The following is a 25,296-nucleotide window of genomic DNA, read 5'->3' on the forward strand; positions in this document are numbered from 1 at the left end:
TCTGGGCCGCGTGCAGGGAGGCGCTCCCCCCGGCCCGCCCGCGCCAGAGGCCGGTGCCGTGGGAGGCATCTGGAAGATGCTTACTGCTTCTAGAGAGGCTCCACCCAACGTTGTGAGACTCTACGTGTATTAAAACTTGGAAGGGAGAGCGGACTGTGCGCCAGGAAACGATACGATGTGTCCATTTTATCGTCTGTGATTCCTCTGGGTTGTGTTCTTAGGTTTTTGGCTCGTTCTTTTAAACACAGTTGATTTCAGAGTTACTTCCAAATATCTGTCCCGTTTCCATGCTGCTTCTTTATAAGTTCGCTATTTGTTGGCCCCAGTTAATTTGCTGTACTCTGAAGAAAGTGCATCTGGGGTTTATGATTCTACTTAAGTGACGTGAATATGAGGAGGTAGAGTGTCTGAAAAGGGAGGAAGTGCACGCACGTTTTCATAAACGTGATCAGACGCGCAGCTCTTTAAAACCTTTGAGCGGCCGTTTCCCAAATGTTGGATTTTTTTTTTTATTTTGTGGAGAACGGCCAGACGGTCCACACCCAGAGGGGAGCGCCAGTGCTGGCCCAGGGCAGAGCCCGTCCCGGGGACGCAGAGTCCATGGGTGCTCGGTTGTTCAGGTCACCGGCTTTGGTTGCACGAAGAGCTGGCAGCGTCGGCCCGTCCGGCATCCTGCAGCTCCACGAGGACACCTCTTCGCTCTGCCGTAGCCCCGGCCTCCCCTGCCCCGGGGGTGCAGCAGTCAGGCTGCTGTCTGCCACGAGGAGTGCCTTTCTCTGAGCAACAAACAAAAGCTGTATCCTTGGGCCTCCAGCTAGGATTTTCACAGTCTCTCTCCGCTTCTGCTGCCTCATCTAGTCTTGGGGATCATGCTTGTTGATTCCAGGTGTGGAGATCAGGGGGTCTTTGGTTCTCGTGAGCTGCCTGGCACCCCTGGGCTAGCGGGGCCCTCATTTCCCTGCACTGATCTGCACAGTCATTCGGCCACGTGGGGGGAGCCCCGTGCCCCTCTCTACACGCACCCGCACCGTGACAGCCACCCTCCCAGCTTCTGTTGCCATTTGGAAGTCATCTGCCGCATTCCCCATTGGCCTGGAACAGCTGCAACTTCTGGGAGAGGGAAAAGAACATCTGTTTTCTCTGAGAGGGATTTTTAGTTTGCAAGCATCTGTCCTTGCGTTTCTGGGGAAAATAGAGAAGATATGGGGAGCCCTTTGTATCAGGTTCCAGGGTGACTGCGGGTAGAAGCAAAACAAGTTACTTTTGGGTGGACTAAACTAATCCTCAAGTAAATCTTGCTTTGTGAAATCACAAGGGAATACATTTCATTTCAATCATGGGAGAAAAATGGTTGGCTCAGCACCAAAGATAACAGAGAACGTTGAGACGTTTTGGAAGACGGGGACCGTAGATTCCTTTCTCTACCTTGAACACACTGTCCTAATGTAATTGAAGAAAGTCCCTGAAGACATTTGGCAGTTCCATTTTATGCTTTTTTTATCCAGAAAGTTGAATGAATTAAAATTCCAGTTAGGCTAAATATTTTGCTTCACCAAAAACAAACTCAACTCTCTTTTCTGGCTAATGTTACCTATAATTTAAAATAAGTATTAATTGTATTTCTAGTTCTTTTTGTCCCAGCATACATCTTCTGCATATTCAAACCTTCCTCTGACAAATCGAAGCACAGCTGATGTATTTAGGTAAAATAATAATTATGCCATATGCTTTCTTTTCTAAAACGTCTATAATTCTAAGTTTCTTTTTTTTTAAATTACATTTATTTATTGGCTGTGTAAGGTCTTCGTTGTTGTGCACGGGCTTTCTCTAGTTGTGGCGAGCGGGGCTACTCTTTGTTGCAGTCCGCGGGCTTCTCAGTGTGGTGGCTTCTCTTGTTACGGAGGATGGGCTCTAGGCGCACGGACTTCAGTAGTTGTGGCACGTGGGCTCAGTCATTGTGGCTCAGGGACTCTAGAGTGCAGCCTCAGTAGTTGTGGCGCATGGGCTTAGTTGCTTCGCGGCATGTGGTATATCTTCCTGGGGCAGGGATTGAACCCGTGTCCCCTGCATTGGCAGGAGGATTCTTAACTACTGCGCCACCAGGGAAGTCCCGTAAATTTCTTTTTATTTTTTTTTTAGTTGTGGTGCACAGGCTTAGTAGCTCCGCGGCATGTGGGATCTTCCTGGAGCAGGGATTGAACCCATGTCCCCTGCATTGGCAGGCGGACTCTCAACCACTGCGCCACCTAGGAAGCCCCTGTAAATTTCTTAAAAAAAAAAAAGAAACATCATATATGAGATCACAAATCTTAGATTATGTAATGAGGAGCTGCTTGGTATGTAATTAAAGAGAGGACTTACTCTGGGTGAGGGGAATGAACTTTTTCTCGTTCAGTGGTCCACGCAACACAGCAGGGCTTTTAGGCGTTTCGGTAAGTAAAGACATCTGCTTCAAAATGGAAACGTGGACTTCTTGAACCAGGCCCCTTTACTGAATGAACCCAGTCTGGGAGCCACACATTGTCATGGTCATTACTGACCGAGCGCGGTCTGCCAGGCGGTCAGTGGCCTGCCAGTCTGTGTGGGGCCGTATGGACCGTTTGTATAAACGCTTCGAGGGAGTCGTCCTCGCTGAGGCAGAAATGGAGCCGGGGGAGGTGGTGCTTCACGTCATGGTCCGATGTGGGGGCAGGAAGCTGTACTGTTACCTCCTCAGCTGCCTCAGGGAGGGTGCCCTGGACTTGCATGTCTGCTGCACGTGCAGCTTGACTGTGTCCAGTAGCCCATGGTTAACAAACTTTCTGTAAGGCGAGAACATGTGCCCACATCTAAGTGTTCGTTCTGGGATAGAAGAGTGCAGAAAATAAAGACGAGTGAGGTGGCCAGGAGGGTGGGAGGAAGCGGCGTGGGAGTTCAGATAGCAGAAACGTCTCCTCGGTACAGCCCAGCACCGGACAGACAGGCGTGTTGAGTGCGGAGTCTGTCACCTTGGAAGCTGTTTCCTGCTGGAGTGTGGCAGATACCCTGAAGGATGGGAAGAAAAGTATGACTATGAATTTGCCACCTGTGCGTTTGAAATACAGCATCTCTGACTCGTGACTCTGCTCATTCCATACACTGCCTTAACGCTGAAGGGGCCTCATAAATTTGTAAAACACAACAAGGTCTTCGTTCCCGGGCATATGTGCCCTCTGACGTGGTCCTGTCTGATCTCTTCGGGCTGGGTCTTTATCAGAGAATGAACACCGAGCCCTCAGTAATCACTTCTTTTGGTTTTATGGTTTTGTGGTGGATGTTTCTGACACACGCTGTGTAATGACCATTAAAGTCTTCACCTGGCAGCAGGACAATCTTGTAATTACTAGGAGTATTTCACTTTTAGGAAGAGTGCGTTTTTAGCTTGTGGTGATGATGGCAAACTTTTTTGACTTAGCAGTTTATGATCATTGACTGTTATATCTTCTCTTCTCCCTCAGATTTAGGTTATCTGTGTTATTTCCCTGATTACCTTGTAAGAACCTTTAAGTTTAAGCAGACTGTTTTTATCCATCTTCGTTTCTAGCAGCATTCAGGACAGAAACTTCCCATTAACAGATCTGTTGCTGTGCTGTGCCAGATTTGTGTTGATGTGAAGGAGAGGAGCCTCTCAGTCCCCATCTGGGGAGACTTAATTACTGAAACTCACGCACACACATGCGCACAGTTATAAGGCAACGTCTTCCAGGAGAGAGAATCTTCTGACGTAAACCCCAACAAGAGCATTTTAGGGAAGGCTCCGTGTTCTTTCCAGTCTATTGCAGGACCTGAGGACAGAAGTTCTTATCTTGGCACGAGGGAGTGGGGCGTGTGAATCTCGCAAGTCACAGGCAAACATTTTGTAAATTGATGTCTTTTTCAGGCAGTAAGATTAGAGTTCATTGCTTTCTGAAAGGAAACCAGTTAAGAACAGTGACCTTGGAACATGTTTTCCTCCCTGGAATCTTTTAGAAATTGGTTGGAGTCTGTGATGTTTATTACTGCGGTTCTTGCTGCTTAGGTTTCTGGCTCAACATTGTCTGGGTTTGAGCCCCAGCTGCCCGCCTTCCTGCACAAACCAGGTATCCGGGTTTGTAAAGTGGAAGAGGCTGAGTACCTCAATGCACAGGATTACTGGGAGAATCAAATGAAATACTCCTTATGAAGTCCTCCTGTAAACCGTGAAGTGCTGCAGCGTTGCACTGATGTGGAAGGAGGCTGGGACCCCACCTGCTTGACCAGGAGGAAGATACCAGGCGTTCTGGGGCTGTTCCCTCAGGGAGCCCGAGGTGATGGAGGGGGTGGCTGTCCCCAGGCCCGTGGAGGACTCCACTCTCCCCTCTTTCAGCGTGTGTCCTGGTCCTAGCCGACTCGGCCCCTGGTGGTCGGGGGATGAGAGTTGGCCTGGAAGGACAGCAGCTCTGACTGTGTTCTCGCTGTCATGTAAGGTTTCTGATGGTGATGGAGCTCGCAGACACAGAGGAGAGTTCAGCCCTCTGGAAAGTATTGCAGATGTGGCTAGCCAGCGGGCGGGCAGGCCTGAGGGTTGGTGGGACTGGAGCAGGTGGCGTTAGAAAATACAATGAAAAAATTTTACATGTGCTGATGTGTTTTACATGTGAAATGTAATTTACCTTTCACACCTAATGTTCATTTCCAAAAGCACCTTTTTTCTTCTCTAGAAACTCTTCTCATTAGATAGGTGTTCATATTCTGTTGTGATGTCAAGAAAAGTCCTGTGCCTCAGCATAGTTGCTGGAATATTCTGTTCTTTTAAAACATTCAAGGGCAAGATTGAACTTGGTGTACCCCCCAAAAAATAATAAATAAATAAATAAAATTAAAAAAAAAAAACATTCAAGGGCAAAATCATTTGCCTCCATCCCTTTCTTCCCTACTTCCTTCCTTGCCCTTTATATAGATATTTTTAGAGGAGGTTAATTGATCCATTTCTTCACCCACCCTTTCCTTCTTTCTTGAGTAAATTTTAATTCATACATTACAAAGAAATTATCTATTTCATTGTGGATTTTTAAACTTACTATAATAAAACATTGTGATCTGTTCCATTTGCATTTAAAAATGTTTCCATCTGTAATTTTTTATTGCTATATTTGCAAATTAGCCTTATCTGTTTTTTCTTGATTATAGTAGCTGGCGTTTACTTAAAAAATAAAATGGGTTTCTCATTCTACTACTTTTCCATTATGCATGTATCTGTATTCTTTGTTTTCCTTAGGTTTCCTTCTTTCCTGACTTCTGTATTGAATACTTAAAATGCCGCCCCCCCCCCCCCCCCCGCCCTGGTTTTTTTTGGGTTTTTTTGGCTTACTAATGAAAATGTATAAGGCTATGTTTTCCTCTGAATAAATCTTTGGCTGTATTGTATAGCTTTTGGTATATGTAGTGTTTACAATATTTTTGGATAATTTGTAGTGATGATTTTGATTTTTTTCTACAGATTTGATCCAAAAATTTTCAGTTGATTTGTTTCTCTTCGTGCCGTTTCAGGCTTTATTGCACAGCGTCATTTTAGCTGATGTTTGCAGGTAGTGGCCTTTCTCCGGTTCCATGCTTGCTTCCAGCACTAGAAGACTTTACTTGTCTTGGACCACTTTTGTCCTTTTAGGGGCCTCCTGAAAGAGGGAAGGTGGGACTGTCCCTCCCCTCCCCCCATGCTTATCCTGCTTTTTCTTTTGTTTCCTTTTTTTAATATAAAATTTATTTATTTATTGTCTGTGTTGGGTCTTCATTGCTGTGTGTGGGCTTTCTCTCGTTGTGGAGAGTGGGGGCTACTCTTTGTTGTGGTGCGTGGGCTTCTCATTGTGGTGGCTTCTCTCTTTTTAAATTTTTTTTAAAAAATTATTTTTATTTTTGGCTGCATTGGGTCTTCGTTGTTGCACACATGTTTTCTCTAGTTGTGGAGAGCGGGGGCTGCTCTTCATTGTGGTGCACAGGTTTCTCATTGCGGTGGCTTCTCTTGTTGTGGAGCACGGGCTCTAGGTGTGCAGGCTTCAGTAGTTGTGACGCATGGGCTTAGTTGCTCTGCAGCATGTGGGATCCTCCCAGCCCAGGGATCAAACCCATGCCCCCTTCATTGGCAGGTGGATTCTTAACCACTGCGCCACCAGGGAAGTCCCCCTTCTTTTTTTTAATTTAATTTTTACAATTGAAGTATAGTTGATTTACCATGTCCAGTAAATTTCTGCTGTACAGCAAATTGATTCAGTTATACATATATACGTTCTTTTCTTTAATATATTCTTTTCCATTATGGTTTATCATAAGATACTGAATATAGTTCCCTTTGCTCTACAGTGGGACCAAGCTTACATCTGCTAACCCGAACCCCCTCCCCCTTGGCAACCACAAGTCTGCCTTCTAGGTCTGTGAGTCTGTTCCTGTTCCATAGATGGGTTCATTTGTGTCGCATGTTAGATTCCATGTGTAAGTGATATTATATGGTATTTGTCTTTCTCTTTCTGACTTATTCCACTTAGTATGTTAATCTCTAGTTGTATCCATGCTGCAGATGGCGTTATTTCATTATTTTTTTTTATGGCTGAGTAGTATTCCAGTGTATATAGGCACCACATCTTCTTTATCCATTCATCTGTCAGTGGATATTTAGGTTGTTTCCCCATGTTGGCTGTTGTGAATAGTGCTGCTGTGAACATAGGGGTGCCTGGATCTTTTCGAATTACAGTTTTGTGTAGATATATGCCCAGGAGTGGGGTTGCTGGATCATATGGAAACTCTATATTTAGTTTTTTAAGGATCCTCCGAACTGTTTTCCATAGTGGCTGCAACCAACTTACATTCCCACCAACAGTGCAGGAAGGTTCACTTTCTCCACACCCTCTCCAGCATTTGTTATTTGTAGACTGTTTAATGATGTCCATTCTGACTGGTGTGAGGTGATACCTCATTGTAGTTTTGATTTGCATTTCTCTAATGATTAGTGATATTGAGCAGCTTTTCACGTGCCTCTTGGCCATTGATTTCATGATTGATCTCATTTCCTTCTCTCCCTGTTAGTTCTGTCCTATAGGTAGTTGATCTGAACACCCACAACATTTTGTGTCTTTGTGGTACCCACCACAGGCTGGCTGGTGGCAGTCATTTGCCCACTTTTTGAGCCTGGGCCCTACTCATAGGTGTCATGTCCCCCGCCCCCGTGACACTGTGTGTAGTGTGTAGTAGGTGTCCGAATCATTGAAGAAATGCTGGCATCTGTGAGACAGAGGAACAATTAAATCAGCTTTTTTTGAGGTCAGGGATCATGTTCTGTGCCTTGAGTACAGTTGGAAGGTGCTACACATGTCAGGGAGTTGCTTTGACTGTAAAATGAGGTGGGATTTGGGTTTTGATACCAGTTTCCTGGCTTCTACTTTCACAGGCTTCCCAGTGGACCTGGGTTCAAACAGGGGTGCTCTAAAGTTAGCATGGTAATAATAGCTCAAGTTCATGGGCAGTGCTGTGTGGCGGGCACACCCCTGAGGTGGGTGTTCCTTAGTCCCGGGAGCAGACAGGAAGCTGAATGTGGCTTCAGGCCTGGTCTCAGGGTCCCGGGGCTGGTGCGGGTCACGGGAGGATCCCAACCCAGGCTGGAGCATCTGCGTTCATGCACAGCATCTTAGCAAAAAGATGCCTTTGCTTTAAAACCCACACTCTAAGGGAGTCTGTGATCCCCCATTGTTGTAATAGACCTCCTGGGCGCAGCCTTTCCTTGCAGTACAGATGCAAAAGCAAAAGCAGAGCTTACTTCATTCCAGAATCCATGCTGTAAGAATCTTTGTTAACGGTTCAGGATCTGCCCCTTTTCTCATTTACCTTGTTTTAACATTTCCATCATCTGATGTCTGTCCAGTCCCCATGAGGGCTGTGACTGTGGGGAGTGTCAGCTTTCAGTCACCAACTGCAGACAGTGCAGGGCATGTTTGCCTGTAAGCGATAACGTTGTTGATGCTGCCTACGTTAAGCTAATTTCCGCAAGCAAAAATTACCAAAAGCAAAATCAAAAGACAAAGGAGAAAAATGCTGTGTTTGTGGCTCATATTACAGGAGGCTACTTTCTCTAATATTAGGTCAATAGAAAAACAGAGGATAATAAGTGTTCACAAAAAAGAAAACATACATGACTCGTCACCGTATAAAGATGTTCAGCCTTACAGTAAGATAAAGATAAACTTTGTGAGATCCCCCCACTGCCCCAGTGGACTGATAACCGTCATTCACTTGGGCTGCTGTAAGACAGCACCACAGACCGGGTGACTTAAACAACAAATTTATTTCCTCACAGTCCTGGAGGCTGGAAGTCTGAGGTCAAGGTGTCAGCAGGGCTGGTTTCCTCTGAGGTCTTTCTCCTTGGCTTGTAGATGCCTGTGTCTTCTCCCTGTGTCTTTACGAGAGTGCCCCTCTGTGTGTGCCTGTGTCCTAATCTCTTCTTATGAGGACACCTGTCACGTCGGATTAGGGCCCATCCTAATGCCCTCATTGTAACTTACACCTCTTTAAGTATAGTCACATTTTGCGGTACTCGGGTTGGGACTTCCGCGTATGAATTTAGGAGGGGGCACCGTTCAGCTGCTGAGAATGCCTGAAGAAAAGTTTGATTATACCTGTCAAGGGACATAGTGCATTGGCAAAGAAAAGGGGAAATTAGCACTCTTACATTGCTGGAGGCAGTATAAATTGAGCCGACCTCTTTGAAGAATGATTTGTCATTATCTGTTTAAATTCAAGTGGATTCCTTTGACTCAGCATCCAGAAAAATCCCAAAATGAGACAAAAGCGAGGGTCTTAAATTGGCACCTGGCTCGTGATAGCAGAAGAATGGAAACAACTTAATGTTGTCAATAGGGCGTGGGTTAGTTAGGGTTATTTAAAAAAGAAGGAATTCCTTTATGGACAAGTGTAGCATGCTCTAAGGAGAAGCAAGGTGTAGAACAGCGTATAGAATGTTACATCTGGATAGAAGTGGAGAAAGAGGTCATAGGTATCTGCAGAAGATAATTCCCTGAAGTCACAGGGGATGTGATGGTAAATTGGAGGACGTGGAGGCTACACAGCCAGGAGCCGGGGCTGAGAGGGAAACGTCTCACTTCACACACTTTGCTGCCTTTTAAATGGTGAATCCTGAAGTTATTAAATAAATGAACAAATCATTTTCATTCTCTTAATAAGAAAATTCTCATATAAGGTCATTCGTAGTTTACATTGTTTAAAGTCATTTCTTAAAAAGTGAAATTATTCTGATTAAAATCTTTCTTATTTTAAGAACTCTATTTTTCTTAGAGGGCCTCACAAGCCCTGCATTTGGAAGGTTTGATGAGGACAGATTCTGCATCTGGGCCGTGACAATACTTGGCCACTTGGTCACCAGTTTGGTCACCAGGAGCAGGTCATGTGTGTACCTGGGCCAGACCATCCTTCTCAAACACTCTTGCCTCAAGGCTTGTAGGGCAGTAATTATGTTTTCGTTCTAGTGTAGAATGTGTATGAGTCAGGGTTCCAGGTTTTCTTTCGCTCAGAGGTTCCCATGCAGAGGAGTACTATTGAGTCCTGTTAATTGGGCTATTTTGGTTTTACTGGGCTAATTTGAGGTACTTATGGGTGAGGCTGTTGAGGAGGCTAATAGCACTTTGCCTGTGTTTAGAACCTTGAGCTTTGCAACGTGCTCTCACGTTCATTATCTCATTTTATTGTCAGTTGAAGTGGGAAGTTTAGAAACACAGATTATTGCCATCTTTCTCTGGTCAGGGGACTCCAAGCTTAGATGCCTCACAGTGAGTTAGTGACTGTCTGCTGGAGGCTGCAGGGTGTAAACTGGCTTTGCCAAGGGAAGGAGAGAATTACCGGTCAGCACTTGTGTGCAGTAACACTTCAGGCTTAGGGGCATTTGATGGTGCAGTCCGGTGGTTTTCAGTGGGGACGACTTTGGCCCCCAGAGGACACTGGCATCAGCCCTGGGAACGTGCTACTGGCCTCTAGCAGTGCCCTCAACACAGGGCAGCCCCGCAGCGGGGATTTTCCAGCCTCAGAGGCCGGTGGTGCTGAGGACAAGAAGTCCCGACGGAGCCGCGGGGAGCGCCTGGCCTGCAGCCCTCAGGGCCCATCTCTTCCCTTTCCTGGGCTGGTCCCGCTTGAACTCCCCTTTGAACATTTCTTCTTTGGGGATTGATGGTGGTAGAAATTCTTACTTGGGATCGTGACTGATGGCAAATTTAAGAGCCCGTGCCTGCCCACGTCCTGCCCCGGAGGTGAGCGGCTGCGCGTGCGCCGCCTGACGCTGCGCACGTGCCGTGTGCACACGGGTGCCGTGTGCACACAGGACCCGCTCCTCCCGAGACCCGGCCCCTGCTCTTCATGATGTGCTTGGTTTTCATTATCCTGATCGGTCTGTGAGGCGGGCAGAGGGTGTTCTCAGCACCTTTCCCTTTCGGTAGGAAAGAGGAACCAGCAGCTGGGAGCGAGACTTTGGGAATTCTAGCCTGGAGAGGGCGGGGCCAGCAGAACCGATAGCCTTGGGCTCCTTGGGCCCCTAGGGATTCCTGCCGGAATCCGGTGGAAGCTATCAGCTATTTTAAGACCGGTGGTGGTTTTGTTTTAAAGGGAAAGGAGATTGCCTCTCCCTACATGAAGGACCTGTGGATGCCTTGGTCTGCCTGTCCTCTGCCGCCACCTCCAGGCCTCCCTGTTGGTAGAGGCACTGCCAGTGCCCAGGTGTGCATTCCAGAGAGGCCGCCTGACCGCCTGTGGTCCCTCCCCTCCCCCCAGCCCGCCCCTCTCCCCACCGCGCAGGCGCTGTTCACTGCTCCTGGCCCCTTCTCCTCGCACCTCTGGTGCTGAGTAATGGCGAGAGTTGGCCTTGGTGCCCGCCGCCGGTGACTTCCATGAGGAAGTGTGAAGTGTTTGTCAGCAGGCTACAGGATGGACGGTCCTCTGGCCCTTTCCCCGAGGCTGCCCTCCTCTGCGCCCCCCCGTTAGGTTCTTGATGCCCCCTCTTTCCTCCTGCAGCTTCACTCCTGCCGACCTGCTGGCTGACTGCCCTTGACCCCCTGGTTCCCTCCCTCGGTTTCCCCACCCCCACCCCAGTGCCAACTCATCATTGGGTTCATCTTAAAAGACACCTTGTTCCGCCTCTGAGATCTGGCAGGTCCTGCTGTCCCCTCGCTCGGGGCCCACCTGTGGGAGCTGTGACGCGCCAGTGGATGGAAGGAGGTCTGTCCTCTGCCTCAGGGCCGGGCCCCCTGTGGGGACAGGCCGCAGAGAGCATGGAGCCGGTGAGGCCGCTGGCCCCTCGTCCCCAGGGCTTTCCCCGCTGTCTTGCCGACTCGGTGGCCGCAGTGAGCGGCACACACCCCGTGAGCTGGGAAGGCAGGTTCAGCCGAGGGGGGGGACCAGGGGGACCTTTCATGACACAATTTCCGTTCCACGACTGGTGGAACAGGTGGAACTGGGGACAAAAGCACGTGGGTCATAGGACCTGGCCAGGTATTTAAAAAGCAGTGGCCTGAACGACCTAGTGTGTTTTCCTGAGTGCTGCCCTACGTCTGGCGGACCTCCTGTTGGATAGTGCTCAGGCCCTGGTGTGTCTGGTACCAGACTGGAGGAACAGGGAAGCGGGGCTGGTCATTTCACTGCGTCTTCCTATCCAGGGGGGCGAAGCCGCTACAGTGAAGGCTGGGGCTTTGTAAAACCTTTCAGCTGGGGACACCTGGTCTGCCAGGTGTTCTGCTGTTGCTGAAGTGCCCCTGAGGGTTAAGGGAGAATGGGTCACTTTGTCCCATTATGACTCTGAAAGGAGAGAGAGCCATGTAAAGAGTTATTTTGCTTCGTTGATAGGTAGTTAGGAGCTGGAGCTTTGGAATGGAGGACGAGGTGTGGTCACTTGTCTCACTGCTTCCGGAAGCTGCAGAGTGACCCTGAACCTCTGAGTCAGCAAAGACTGTTTCCCAGGGTGTCCTGTTGTTCTTCCCCAGCTCCCTGCCCGGGGGGTGGTGGTGGCGCACCTGCCTGCCAGAGCTGATCTCTGTGTAGAAGCTGTAGGAACTCACCCTCAACAAAGTAAAAGGCACAGGAGCTGGGCCACACAGCGCCATAGAAAGGGAATGAGAGTAGAAATGTGAACTCCCAAGTTCCTCATAGGAAAACAGTTTAGCTTTCCTGTGCCATCCACAACGCTGTCGGTCGTTCCCTGCAGTGGTTGATTTCTGGCTCTCAGATGAGGTGCTTTTGGGGTGTCCAGAGGCAGCAGCATAGACTTTTTCCAGGAGCCAGTGTTAGGGAAGTACATATTTGCATAGGGGAAGAAGTGGGCATATTTGCAAAATGAAAGGATGATTGGAGAGTATTCTCTCTGATAGGATGTTCTCTTGCAATCAGAAGCAGGGGTAATGGAGGCTGCTCAAGGCTGGTGCCCATGACTAGATGGTTATTGAGTGAGTAAATGTTTGTGTCTATCAGGTAGACCCCCAAACACACCATTTTAGGCTTCCGTGCCTTTTCCAGTCTAGACTGGAATTTGTGATCAGGAGTCAAGGGCATTTAAAGACTTGAGAAGGTGTTCCATACACAGTAGAACTTGGGCTGTTTCTTTAGAGTATCACACAGACTTGACTCCAGATGTAAGGTTTTATTTTAAATCTTAAAAGGAACTTTACAAACATAGTGTAGGCATCAGTGCCTCCCTGAAGTGAACAGTGTCATTTCCCTTCCTCGACTACAGGTGCCACAGGCAAGCTTTCCTGGGCTTGACCACGCCAGGAGCTGCCCCCAGCTGCTTAGCTGGCTGTTGGTAGGAAATGCAAACGAGCGCATCTAAGTGAAAATCAGGCCAAAGGTGCTCAAGGAAAAGTTTGCCCAGGGTGTGGGGCAGGGGAGCCAGTGAGGCTTTTCCTGATTGAGGAAACTGGGACTTGGTCCAGAAGAGCAAGTCTTTCAGCATCGCTAGAGCCAGGGATTGAGGGTGGGGCCTGGCGAGGCCCTGTGTGCTCTGAAGAGCAGGGGCTCAGCTCCATCCCGAAGGTACAGAAGCGCGTAGGAAGGGTTTTGTTTGCTCTTCTTATGTTTGATGCACGTGAAGATACCCAGAAAGTGCCGAGTTAGCAGGGCAGTGGCTGATGCGCGCACCCTCGGACCCGGCACCACGGGTCGCTGCGTCCCCAGCCGTTGTGCTTGTCCATGCGGCGCGGGCACTCACGCGGCCAGGCGCCCAGTCAGAAGCCTAGAGAGAAGGTACCTGCATGTCCCCAGGCTGTGAGCTGGGGTCTGGCTCACCCTAGAGACCCCCAGCTTCTGACTGCACCCGTTTGCCCTCATCCCTCAGGAGGGCTGGGTGAATGTTTGCTTGCTGGCTGCTTTCAAGGGAGTAGCACTTTGGGATTTGTGTTTGAAAAGAACCTTGGAAGCCACAGGGGCTGTGGGGCTTCAAGAGAGAGGAAAGGAAGAGACATAAGACACAGAGGCTGGTGACGGGGACTGGAGGACAGGGGCGAGGCTCGGGCCCCTCCACTCTCCTGGAGATCCTGGAGGAGGGGACAGCGCCCCTCAGGGTGGCTTGCCTGGCTCCGAAGCAAGGCAGTGGGTGACAGGCCACACCAGCCATGCCGCCCGCCCTCTGCGTGTCTCAGAGCTGCAGGTCAGAGGGAGGTCGCCCATCCCCAGGGCTGTGCTCTGGGCACCTCCTGGCGACACCCAGGGCGGGATGGGTGTGGCTGCTGCTGGCCTAGACTGGCTTTGGAGACTGGTTCCCAAACCCTCCTGTGCCAGAGGGTCACCCACTGAGGTTGTGTGAAAATGGACACCCCCCCTCCACCCCCCCAGCCCTGGTGCAGTAGGTGCGGGACACATTGCCCTGAGGGGTCTGGTGCAGGGCCCCTCCAGACCCAGCACAGGTTTCCCACACAGTTCTCACTCACGCACTTTTCTTGCTGTTACGTATTTATAAAATTTTCTAGTTCCAAGATGACAGCAAAAAATACCCTTAGATGATTTCAGGTAATCCTTTCTGCTTTTTTTTTTCTAAACAAAATAATTTCTCTCTTTTTTTTTTTGTAGGACACTAAATTATGGATAATAATGGAATATCTGGGTGGAGGCTCTGCACTGGACCTAGTAAGTATCACGTCTAAGGCTTAATACTCATCAAAGTCCTTCTCAGTCAATCTTGGTTGTAAAAATAATTCTGTTTACATTTCTGTTTCCCTCTTAAGTTGCATGAGAAAAAGATGAAAGTATTCCCTATAATAGGAATTTCTGCTTTTGATACAGTACTGTGAATTACAGATCTGCTCTTGAAGACAGTGTTGCTGTTTCGTGGGAAACCAGTGAATTCATTCCAGGCAGCAGTGAAGGGTGTTGCTTTCCTGTGTCTGACCTAAGAACAGTGTGATTTTCTAAAACTGGTTTTCACTTTTATGGAGTTAAAACCCCATCATTGTTTCACTTTTCAGATGGTAACTTTGCTTCTAAAATATGCATGAGACACTTCAGGAGTAACAGACAGGCACAGCATCACGTACGGGAGTGGTGGCTGGCCAGGCAGGAACACACATTTCTGTTTCCTGGATGCACACGCAGAGAGGCCTTGCTGCGCTCGCATCGTGTCTGCGGTGCAGCTGGACCCCCACCCGTGGCGCTGTCCCCTGCCTGGCCTGGACCTGCTGTGGCGCTGGGTGCCCAGCCCACACACACAGTAGTGGGAGCTCCATGCAGGATGACCTCAAAGTCATGGTCTGGGACTCGCCTGTCGTGGTAAAACATGGTGACTTGTTGGCCTCTGACGGGACGCTCAGAAGTAACCGTCAGATCGTAAGTGTTCCTTAAGTTGTCCTTGAAACACAATAAATGCAAAACAAATTTTAAAAATTCTCACGCAGTTGTTTAGCCCCTGACATCTCCTCCCTGTGTGGTCATGCAGTGAAATCAGCGTAATCAATCTTTCCCTGCCTGTCCTGCAAAAGCTGGGCTTTTGGGTAAGTGGTGGTTTCCAGGTCAGGCCTGATCTATCATTTTAGTGTTAGAAGGTGGGTCCTGCTTGCTATAAAGTTTTCAGGGTGGTGGGTCTGCAGTGTTCACTGGTCTCAGCTGAAATAAGCTGGTTTTTCAGTGGTTACAATTTACGGAGTTTTTTTCACTAAGAGAAGAAATATGTTTTGATTTAAAGGAGTTTACTTTCTCACAGTAATAGTAGCAATTAGTATTTTGGGACAAAGGTAAACCTCTGAAACTATATGTATCTCTGAAAGGCTCATGTACCTAATTTGAAAAATCACAGTGTTATAAACCGCAAAAGCAATTGGTTAAAATAGTGTTCAAAAGGAAATTTCAAGAAAAAAATTTAATATGGTATAAACAATTACATTAGAATGGCGAAAGCAGCAAAACAGCTGGATAAATTTTATGACTTGCTTTGCTTCTTCTCTGTAAATATACATATTACACAGAGCTTTTCATTTTTTTACTCTTTTGGGAAATAACTGCAGAAATGTAGAAAATTGCCTCATTTTGTATAATTAGATTTACTGTTATGTTAAGTGAATTTCATTTGTGGCATGTAGAAAATTATTTGTGGGGACTCTTTTCCAACATGAGTCCTTCAGAGCAGCAATTCTAGTCTCTAAATGCCTTAGTTTATTCATTCTTAGCACCACAATAATTTAATTTGTTTAGTGGTAACTTTCTTTGGAGCTTTGAATTGAAGTCTGTGGAAGTTTTAGACATTACCGCTGGAAGGACGTGTAGAATTCTCCACTTATTAGATAAACTCCCATGCGGTGTGACTCCCAGCACACTGCCACCCACTTTCCACATCAGTGGCTCTGGGGACAAGAACCAGGCACCTCTTTTTGAATGTCCCCAGATTATCTCATTTTAATCGAGGAAATGGAAGCACTCAGAAGTCCGGTGTCCCAGCTAGCAGATAGCGCTGGCCTTTGGCCCTCGCTGTGACCGGCTGCACAGCCCCGGCCCCGCGCCGTCCTCCCCCCCCCCCCCCCCCCCAACGTTGTCATACGCCTCATCTCTTAGCCCTTTTCTGTTGGCCTGACCCCAGTCCCTTTAATAACGGGATACAAGGATTCGTTTTTGAATGTTGAAGACTATCAGGATTACTTTGAGAGGGCCTACGAAATGTTTATACAAGATGTAAAAACCAGAGTATTGTGGCACGTAGAGATTTGTTACCAGGTAGCTGAACGCAGGAATGTGGGGCATTGCTTTGAGACGCTCCACCTTCCTTTCCTTTGCTGTCTGTGTAAGTGGCTTGGTGCCGGCAAGTTCGTGTGTCTCTGGAGCAGCCCCCGTACACGAGGCCAGTGGAGGGAAAGATGACGGTGTCTTGTTTGGGGGGGGGGGGACTCTGCCATTTCCCAGAGCACGAGGGTCCCGCTGGCTCTTTCCTCACTCTGGGTTCCTCCTTCCTCTTCGTGCCTGGGGGCTGCTGTGAGAGGATACCACAGGCTGGGTCGCTTTTTTTCCACTCTACGTTTTCGTTATCAAGCCTTTTTACTTGGGCTGTGAGACGTCAGTTTCATTCCCCACGTTGAGTCTTAATGACACCTCAGCCTGAGCGGGAAGACGGCACCCCCTTCCACCCAGGATCGCCTTGTGAGCATCTCCGAGAGTTAATGTTGGGGGCTTTTTTTTCCTTCTGGAGTTGCGGTTCCTTGTGGAGGCAGACAGTTGATGGTATCACACGTGGGAAGGTGCTGCGAGGAAGATAAAGCAGCACGCGGTGAACTGGAGAAGGGGAATGGGAGTTAGCAACAGAGGGCCTGAGACCGAAAGATGTTTCACCGATGAACAGATGAGTCAGTTTTACAGGAGAATCTGAGGGACAACCTTGGAGTCTAATTAAGAAGGAACTAGGCTGCACGAATTGGTCACTCCGGCAGGCAGACGCGTCTGACACACTGAATGAATGTGCAACGTGATTTTTAAAAAACAAGATGACATGTTCATTGCTGGAGGCCAAGCCTCCAGACCGTGTCTCACACGAGATGGAAGATTTTTTCTGTGCCACGTGTGGGGTCTCTGGGCCACATGGTCATCAGAGCCCTGCATTGGTGGGTGCCTTTCCCCTGTTCTTTAGTCCTTGACCTCTCTGGCTGCTGGTGTTTCAAAGCCAAGACCAGGAAAGGGCACTTCTGCTCATATTCCTTAGGTGAGAACTTAGGTGGCCAAACTTGCTGCCACAGAGAGCAGCAGACACGGTCTCTAGTTGGGTGGCCGCGTGCACACCCAGAGTCTCTTACAGACTTGGGGGAGGGGGAATTAGGAGTCAGCCAGAGACGAGGAGCAGTCTACACTCCCCCCCTGGGGTCCTTTCTTTTATAGAGATCATTTGAAGATTCCACAGTCCTCTTAATGAAGAGACGCCATGTTTAGACTGCTTAGAAATGTTCATGGTGGAGGATTCGAGCACAGGGCTTGGAGGACGGCGCTCAGCCCGGTCCTACCCACCAGCGAGGACTCTGTGCTGTAGGGAACGACTGAGGACCCTTCACGCTGAATCCTGACACCGTGATGGGTCTCCCCGCTCTGTAAATAGTCTCTCTTCCCGTCCCCACCTGTGAGTCATCGGTGGGTAGTGTTTAGGCCAGATTTAAAAGGGCACAGCCATACCTCCATCCGTCAGAGAGCCAGCTGGTAAATGGTCCAGGGGAAGATGTTTCAGTTAGTTTCCCTCAGCGCTTGTCTCCCCTTGGTGATGACCCCAGGCTGCTCGCGCATCTCTTTCCAGACACTTGATCGTCGGAGGGAGGAGGCGGGTGAGCCCAGGTGTAGCCAGACGTTGCTGGTTGTCTGCCTGGGTGAAACCGGCTGGAGGAGGAGATGGAAGCTGTGCTCCGAGACAGCATTTTGAGTGGCGGGGATAGCGGTCTACGCCCGCCGTAAGAGCGAATTCTCCAGCATCTCTGCCTCCTTCCTCTTTTTCCCCAGGTTATGTGAGAATTGTGTTTTCCTCATTTTGAGTATTAAATTCCCACAATCTGTGGACTCAAATATAGAGGTGGAGAAGGCAGACAAGGCAGGGTCTCCAGATTGTGTGCCTACGAACAGTCATTTCGATGTGTTTCTTGAGAACAAGAGTCTGGGTCAGTTTACTTGGGGAGGAAATAGCTTCTGTGGAACACGGTGCAGCAGCCCCCCCTGTCTGCTGCGATCGTGGGCAGGCAGTATCCCCGTTAGGACTTGGGGTACTTCCTGGGGGGCCAGTTACCCATCAGTGTGACTTTTCTGCATCCGTAGCACACGGTGAAACTAAAAGCGAGGGGTGTCCCTTCCTCTCGGGTTCTGAGTGTGAGAAAGCAGCTTGAGCACGGGGGCCCTGCTGCCAATTGGGCCAGCGTCCTGGAGAGGTGGCTCTGACTTTGAAAACCACCCCCTCCCCCTCGGGCTTCTTGAATTTTCCTGGAGACCAGGTTGGGCCTGTGACCAGCGGAGCACAACTCGCTGGATGGACCAGAAAGTGGGACCAGGTGCAGTTACGCTGTAAGGAGCGAGAAGGGGGTTCTCGGCTGTCCCCACCTTGGCCCAGAAATGACCAGCTCTTCTGCCACCATCATCCCGCTGAAGGCCCTGAGACAGTAGGACTGTCTTGTCCAAGAAAGTGTACATGTCCATCAGAACACTGCCTCAGAAGGCGTGCCTTGGTTTGCATTCCCTTTGGTTTAAAGCACATCTGTCTTAAAACCTCCTTGGTGAGCGTCCTGGGGTTGTGTCTTCCTGTTGACTAACGCGTGTGAATTTGGGTTATGGTGCAATTCACTGTCAAGTCTGAAAACGTAATCCTGAGGACCATCATTCAGATGAAAAATGAGATTGTTAGGATTCTACCCTTTTCTCTGACGCTTGCAGTGTTAGTCCTTTGAGGGGTGGTAGGTTGTTTTGCTGAAGTAATTTATGTGATTGGTTATGGTTGAATTTCCTGCTCTACAAGTGATGGTGGGCTTACTGTCCGATGTGAACTGAGCTCTAGAACTTGTCTAATTTTTTCCTTTTAAAATGGGAATGTGAGTACCTGACTCGTCTGCCTTACATCTTTGTATAGTTAAGAACAGTGAGGGGTCGATGTCAATTCCTTCGAGTTTCTCTGAAAACTTTTATTCTCAGGCAATTATTGGGTCATATGGGATAATACACTAATGTTTTTATTATATAATGTGTGTATGTATATTATATCACATAAAAAAATTCAGTTGTGGGAGATCCAGCTCTTTGCTCTCTTCGCCCAAGTTTTAAAATTCAGATTAAAAAAATTCTGGTGCAGAGGTAGCCTCAGAAAGCAGTCAGCTCGCAGGTGTTCTCTTTTTTGACCACTTGTGTTTTGATAACCGTTGCCTGTGTTAGGACAGAGCCAGGCTGCTCTGTCCCCTCCCTGGTGAGCCCTGTGAGGTGCTGGGCTTCTGCTTTCTGGACTGACATCCCTCGCAGCTCAGCCTGCGGGCGTGGCGGGCCGACCATAGTCTTTCTCATGGGCCCGACTTTGATTCTTAGCCAGCTTTGCTTCATTCAGCAAAGTCATTTTCTCTGGTTCTTTGTGGGGTATTTTTGTTTGTTTTTTGTTTTGTTTGTTTCTTGTTTGTTTTTTCAGGGCCTTTTAATCAGCTTCTAATTGGGCAAAATGTTTCAGATAAAGATTTCAGGCTTGATTATTCTCATTCATTTAACATCAACTCTCCTGTCATCTCACACTTTTTCATCTAATCATTTACGTAACTTTAATCATTTTTTTCTTGTTAGTTAGAACCTGGCCCTTTAGATGAAACCCAGATCGCTACTATATTAAGAGAAATTCTGAAAGGACTTGATTATTTGCATTCGGAGAAGAAAATTCACAGAGATATTAAAGGTAAGAAAACCTGTTGGTCATAGTCCTCTGAAGTCCCCGAGGCGGGTAGGAACGTTAGGTGCAGAGTTTTAACTGCGCTTCTCTTCTCAGGGGAAGGTGTCCTGCAGGCGCGTGGGGAGCGCCTTCCGCGTGCCTGGGCAGGTGGGGGGCTTGAGGGGGTCTCACTGAAAGCGCAGCCCCGGCGCCTGTTCGTGTCGTGCGCGGGGTGCGCTGGGGTGCGCGTGCGCCCGGACACGACAGCCGCGGGTGATGTCAGGAGGCGGCTTTGGTTTTGTTCCACAGCTGCCAACGTCCTGCTCTCCGAACACGGAGAGGTGAAGCTGGCGGATTTTGGAGTGGCGGGCCAGCTGACAGACACCCAGATAAAGAGAAACACCTTCGTGGGCACCCCTTTCTGGATGGCGCCCGAGGTCATCAAGCAGTCGGCCTACGACTCAAAGGTGAGGGCGGCGCCTGCGCTCGCTGGTCTGGAGGGCTGTCCCCCCCGGGCTCCAGCCTCACAGCTTGTCCCGTGTCCAGTCCCCGTTGCTGACCGTGTCTGTCTGATGGGGGGACGCGGAGAGGCAGCGTGTGGAGGGGAATGTGCTTGCCCCACCAGCATCCTCACCTCCCTGAACTAAAGGGGACATGGGCCTTGGTCTCATTGAGCATCTAGAACCCTGCCTGAGAGAGTCGCCTCTGGAACTGGTCCGTGTGGCCCCTTGTCGTGTGCCCAGGCCGATGGTGCCAACCTCAGCTCTTGATCTGAGCACAGCATTTCTCAGTCATGTTAGCCCATATGCCTTAAGAGCCTTCATCATCATTTTTTTAATTAAGTAATTATTTTTGGCTGCGTTGGGTCTTTGTTGCTGTACGCGGGCTTTCTCTAGGTGCGACGAGTGGGGGCTACTCTGTGGTGGTGCAGGGCTTCTCATTGCGGTAACTTCTCTTGTTGCGGAGCACAGGTTCTAGGCGTGCAGGCTTCAGTAGTTGTGGCATGGGGGCTCAGTAGTTGTGGCTCATGGGCTGTAGAGCGCAGGCTCCATGGTTGTGGCGCACGGGCTTAGTTGCTCCGTGGCATGCGGGATCTTCCCGGACCAGGAATCAAATCTGTGTCCCCTGCATTGGTAGGCGGATTCCCAACCACTGCGCCACCAGGGAAGTCCCAGCATTATTATTTTTAAGGTGACATAGGGCAGTTTCGTTTAAGAAGTCCTAAAACTGTGGAGATGGGGCCACAGGAGAGAGCTCTGCTCTGTCCCCAGGAAGCCTGTGGACTCAACGATGGAGCCAGGTCTTGGGCCAAAGAACCGTCAGCTTTTTCCCCCTTTCTTTGTAAGGATATTGTGATGGTGTGTTACCAGATGGATTGGACTTGGGTGGGGACCTTGTCCCCTTCTCTGTACTCATCCCTTCCATCCTCTGTAGCTGAGCCCAGAGCTTTGCTAAATGATTTACGTCTTCAGTGAGTGAGTGCAGCACTGGGTGTCCGGGGCTCTGACAGTGAGTGGGGTGCAGGGGAGCTGAGAGGATGTCACAGTGATCTGAGGAGGGCTTCGCAGATGCAGGCGTTTCAGCCCTTCTGAGACAAGCGCTGGGGGAGAGCAGAGATGTTTGTGCTGGAATTGTAGGTTGAGTAGATGAACGTGGTAGACTTCTTGTTAACTGAATGACTCGCATAGAGGCTGAGGGGTCAGTGCCAGTATTCTCCTGTAAATAACTTACCCTTTTTTGGTCTCAAAAAGCAGCACATAGTCTTTAATCTGGAAAATACTGGAAAAAATGAGATGAAAAGAAAAACATCTGTAGGCCTAGTACCCAAGCACAAGTTAAGTTATTTTGGTGTGCAGTCATGTCTGAAATAACTGTTTGCAGTCTGACTGTGGTGAAAGATGGAAACAGGTGATGTGTCGATGGAAAAAAAGATGAGTGGAAACACAGCCTGATCGGCCGGTCAGTTGGAATCCGCACGGGTAGCCTGTTCCTGGCACGTGACTGGCGCTCCTGTCTCGATGCCAGCCCAGTGGCCTCTCCTGGTCTGTCTTCAGAACCAGGAATTACCCACCTCCTGGCTGTGGGTGATGCGCCCTGGAGGTGGGGAAGGGTGTGAGCGGGAAATCCATTTGGCTCGGAGACTCACGCGGACTTTCTCCTCACACCAGGTGACGGTTGGCTGTGTATCGCTCTGGAGTTGCTCATGAACAGGTTTTATACCTCTAGGTGCTGGTTATTATAATGTGTTCCTAAATATCGCATCTAGTTAATAGTTTCTTTTAAATCCATTTTGAGCTATGTTTTGACTAATTATAGCCGTGATTTGGGATTCTCCATGGTTTTTTCCTCCTCTTCCTCTGGGGGTTCTTTATAGACTATATTCTATACGTCATTTTTTTATGCCACCTCAATTGTGTTTTGTCTGCAGAGAGGCGGCCGAGCTTCCTTCAGCTCGGTCGTCTAAGGATTTCGAGAGTTGTATGTTGGCGACACCCCGCTCGCATCCCCTCAGCCCTATCGCTCACCAGTAACAGATAATTTTGTGTTGTCACTGAGGGGAGTGCTACCCAGAACTGACGACATATGGAAAAAACATTTGTCCACAAATAAATATTGATATCTGCAGTTCAGAACACCTGCCATCACAACTTTTGACTTGGGCTTATTATTGAAAACCACTGTTTATTTTCTCATGTCTTTCCCAAGGGGTGGTAAAACAGGTCTCTTCTTACACCTCAATTTTAATTGCTTTGGAAAATGACTGCCCTTTCCCCACATAACTTTTATTTTAAAATCCAGACACGGGTTCTAAATCTGATGCCATGTTTCCTAGATACAGTGATCAACAAACTCAAATTGATTCTCTATCAGCGTCGTAGCAGAGGACTTGATACCTCAGTGAGTTACTGTGCCGTAGCACCGTGATCGTTCTTCTAAGGTTTAGCATAAGTACTGTTGCTGTTGGATATTTTGGGCAGCCATTACCATTTTCTGAATCTAAAATTTATTTAGGATAGATTCCTAGAAGTAGAATTAATTGGTTTTAACAAGTGTGGATATTTTTATGGCTTTTGCTACATAATGCCAGATTGCTTTCCATTTATTCAAGTGGCAGTCAGGGTTTCCAGATCAGTCTGTTAGATGTTTGATGTCTGCAGAGGGAGACATCAGGATGTTCGATGTCTGCAGAGGGAGGCTGTAGGCAGGAAGACCACTCGAGAGCCCCCTACAGAAGTCCGGGGATAGAGGACAGCTCTGAAATAAGCCAGGGGCAGGAGGGATAGATGGGGACCCAGGGCGCCAGGAGGTCAAGAGCCACACACCTGGCACCTGGTTGATTGAGAAGGATCCAGAGAGAAGCTCCAAGGGCTGGGCTGACGCTCGGGCTCCCTGCCTGGCTGCCTGGGAGGATGGCACATGTCTTGTCTTGTTGTGGCTCTACTGGCGACCCTCTCAGGGGAAGCAGGTGAGCAGTGCCTGTGCCTCTTCTCTGAAGGCCTCGGAGGTGTGTCGTGAGCGGGGCTGGGAAGGCTGTTTCATCAGTCGACTTTAGTTGGTGTGGTGTCAGACGGGAAGCAGGTGCAGCTCCTTGAATTCTTGCTGCCTGTCTGTCTGTTGTCCGGCCTGGAGCCTGATAGCAAGCCCTCGGGTCTCTGAAGGAAGTGAGTGCAGGCACATCCTGTGACAGGCCGCCAGCAGACGCCAGCATCGGCTGGGCCTTCTAGAAAGTGTGTTTAAGTGATTACGGGATGCTGGGGCGTCTGGAGGTGCGTGCATCACCGATCATCTGTATCTGTACAGCCGAGAGCCAGGCTGGTGCCGAGCGGCAGGCTTTGCAAACAAGCAGTTTAATGAAATCTGGGAGAGGCAGACAGCTGTGGAGTCACAGACTTGAGAAGGGAACGGCGACCGAATGAGAGTCGTGTACTCATCATTTTTGCTTCTGTTCTTGCAACTCGCCCTGCCTCCTCATGCCTGCACCCTTCTTCCGGTCCTCCTGCCACCCCCCGCTGACAGATGCTCACCGCACCCAGCTTCCTCCTCCTGGGGGGCGGACCCTGGAACACCTCACACTTTGCTGGTTTTTAAAGTAATACACGTGTAAGATAAAGCAGAGGGAAGGAAGGTAGGAGCATTACTTCTGATACTGGATCTTCTAGGTCCATCCCTTTCGTCAAATTGAGTACAGAGTTTAGAACAAGCCTTGCTGTCTGTTATTCCCACCTTCACTGCAGCAGGAGGAAGTAGAAGATGTGGTGGGCATCGACCCCATGGACCACTGCCCGGGGAGGACTGTTGCCAGGACTTCTCGCATGGCCTAGGGTTGTGGGAACAGGGCAGATGAGTCCTCTGGTGGTTGTTACCGGTTGGGAACGTCTAGGTCTTGTGGTGACCTGAACGGTGTTTCAGCCTTGTTTCCCAGCCTTGGAGTGAGTGTGAGGGACGTGCCTGGGATTAGGATGCGTTTGCAGCACAGTGATGGGAGCAGGAAGGTCGTGCAGGCTGAGCGCAGGATGCCTGTGTCCCTGTGCCCCCCCATCCCGTTCTTTGCCTGCCTTGGGGGTCCTGCTTCATTTCTAGCCTTTGTCCTCTTTGCCAGAGCTTGGTATCAGCTGCTGAGAAAGCCTGCCCGCCAGAGCTCTTCTCATTCCCAGCATGCGGTCAGGGAACCGCTCATCTGCGGACTGAGCAGTGTGGCCATGGCGGGGGGGTCAGGCAGCTGGACACGGCTGCCCCATGCGCTGCCCGATTCCTGCCGACAGTGACCGTGACCAAGCCTCTAAATGTAACTGACCTGTCGCTCGACAGGAAGTGAGGAGCTAGAACATGTACATGACAGCAGGGGGGACCCACATAAATCTAGAGTTTGGGGCCTGTTTCTGCCTGAGGTCGGTGGCATGGGAGACTGGGAGTGGATGGTTCTAGATTAGAAGAGTGTTAGCCGACCTGTCAGTGCAACACATGGGCCTTGCTTGGATCCTGATTCAAGTAAACGAACTGTGAAAAGACTTTTTTGAACAGCTGAAAAAATTTATTTAGTACGTGATACTGAGGAATTGTTAATTTTAGGTGTTGATAAAAGCCCTTATATTGGCACACTGAAGTGCTCCCCGGGAAAAACGTCATGATGCCTGTGGTTTACTTTCAGATGTGATGGCGAAAAAACAGACGGAGCCAGTGGGGCGGGTTATTCACAGTTGAACCCTGTGACAGGCGCGTGGGGACACCGCAGGTGGTGTTCTCCACGTCTGGACTTGTGGACGTTTCCTCTGAGTCCTGGGCGCCGTGTGAAGCGTCTTGTACGATCACCCTAGTGTGCTTCCCAGTTTACAGAGAAGGGAGCTAGGCCCACAGGTCAGGTGTCCTGTCTCATGTCCCAGGACCGGCCGGAGAGCGGGCGTCTAACCCTGTCCGGGGCCAGGCCGCCTGCTCTCACCTCAGGGCCGTAC

The 25,296-nt window shown here is 49.3% G+C and overlaps 1 protein-coding gene across 3 annotated transcripts in view; it reads left to right on the forward strand.

Annotated features, from left to right (window-relative positions):
• STK24 (serine/threonine kinase 24) overlaps positions 1–25,296 on the forward strand; it is a 100,394-nt gene that overhangs the window by 62,453 nt on the left and 12,645 nt on the right. For 2 of the 3 annotated variants that reach the window (XM_057707384.1, XM_057707386.1), the window contains exons 3-5: positions 14,077–14,133; positions 19,765–19,873; positions 20,156–20,313. In XM_057707384.1, coding sequence (XP_057563367.1) covers positions 14,077–14,133; positions 19,765–19,873; positions 20,156–20,313 — 324 coding nt within the window. Of the gene's footprint in view, positions 1–14,076; positions 14,134–14,511; positions 14,830–19,764; positions 19,874–20,155; positions 20,314–25,296 lie in introns of those variants that run through there. The other variant, XM_057707385.1, reaches the window with a different exon arrangement.

This window comes from Hippopotamus amphibius, chromosome 14 (genome assembly GCF_030028045.1).
Source record: "Hippopotamus amphibius kiboko isolate mHipAmp2 chromosome 14, mHipAmp2.hap2, whole genome shotgun sequence".
Taxonomy (NCBI): Eukaryota; Metazoa; Chordata; class Mammalia; order Artiodactyla; family Hippopotamidae; genus Hippopotamus; species Hippopotamus amphibius.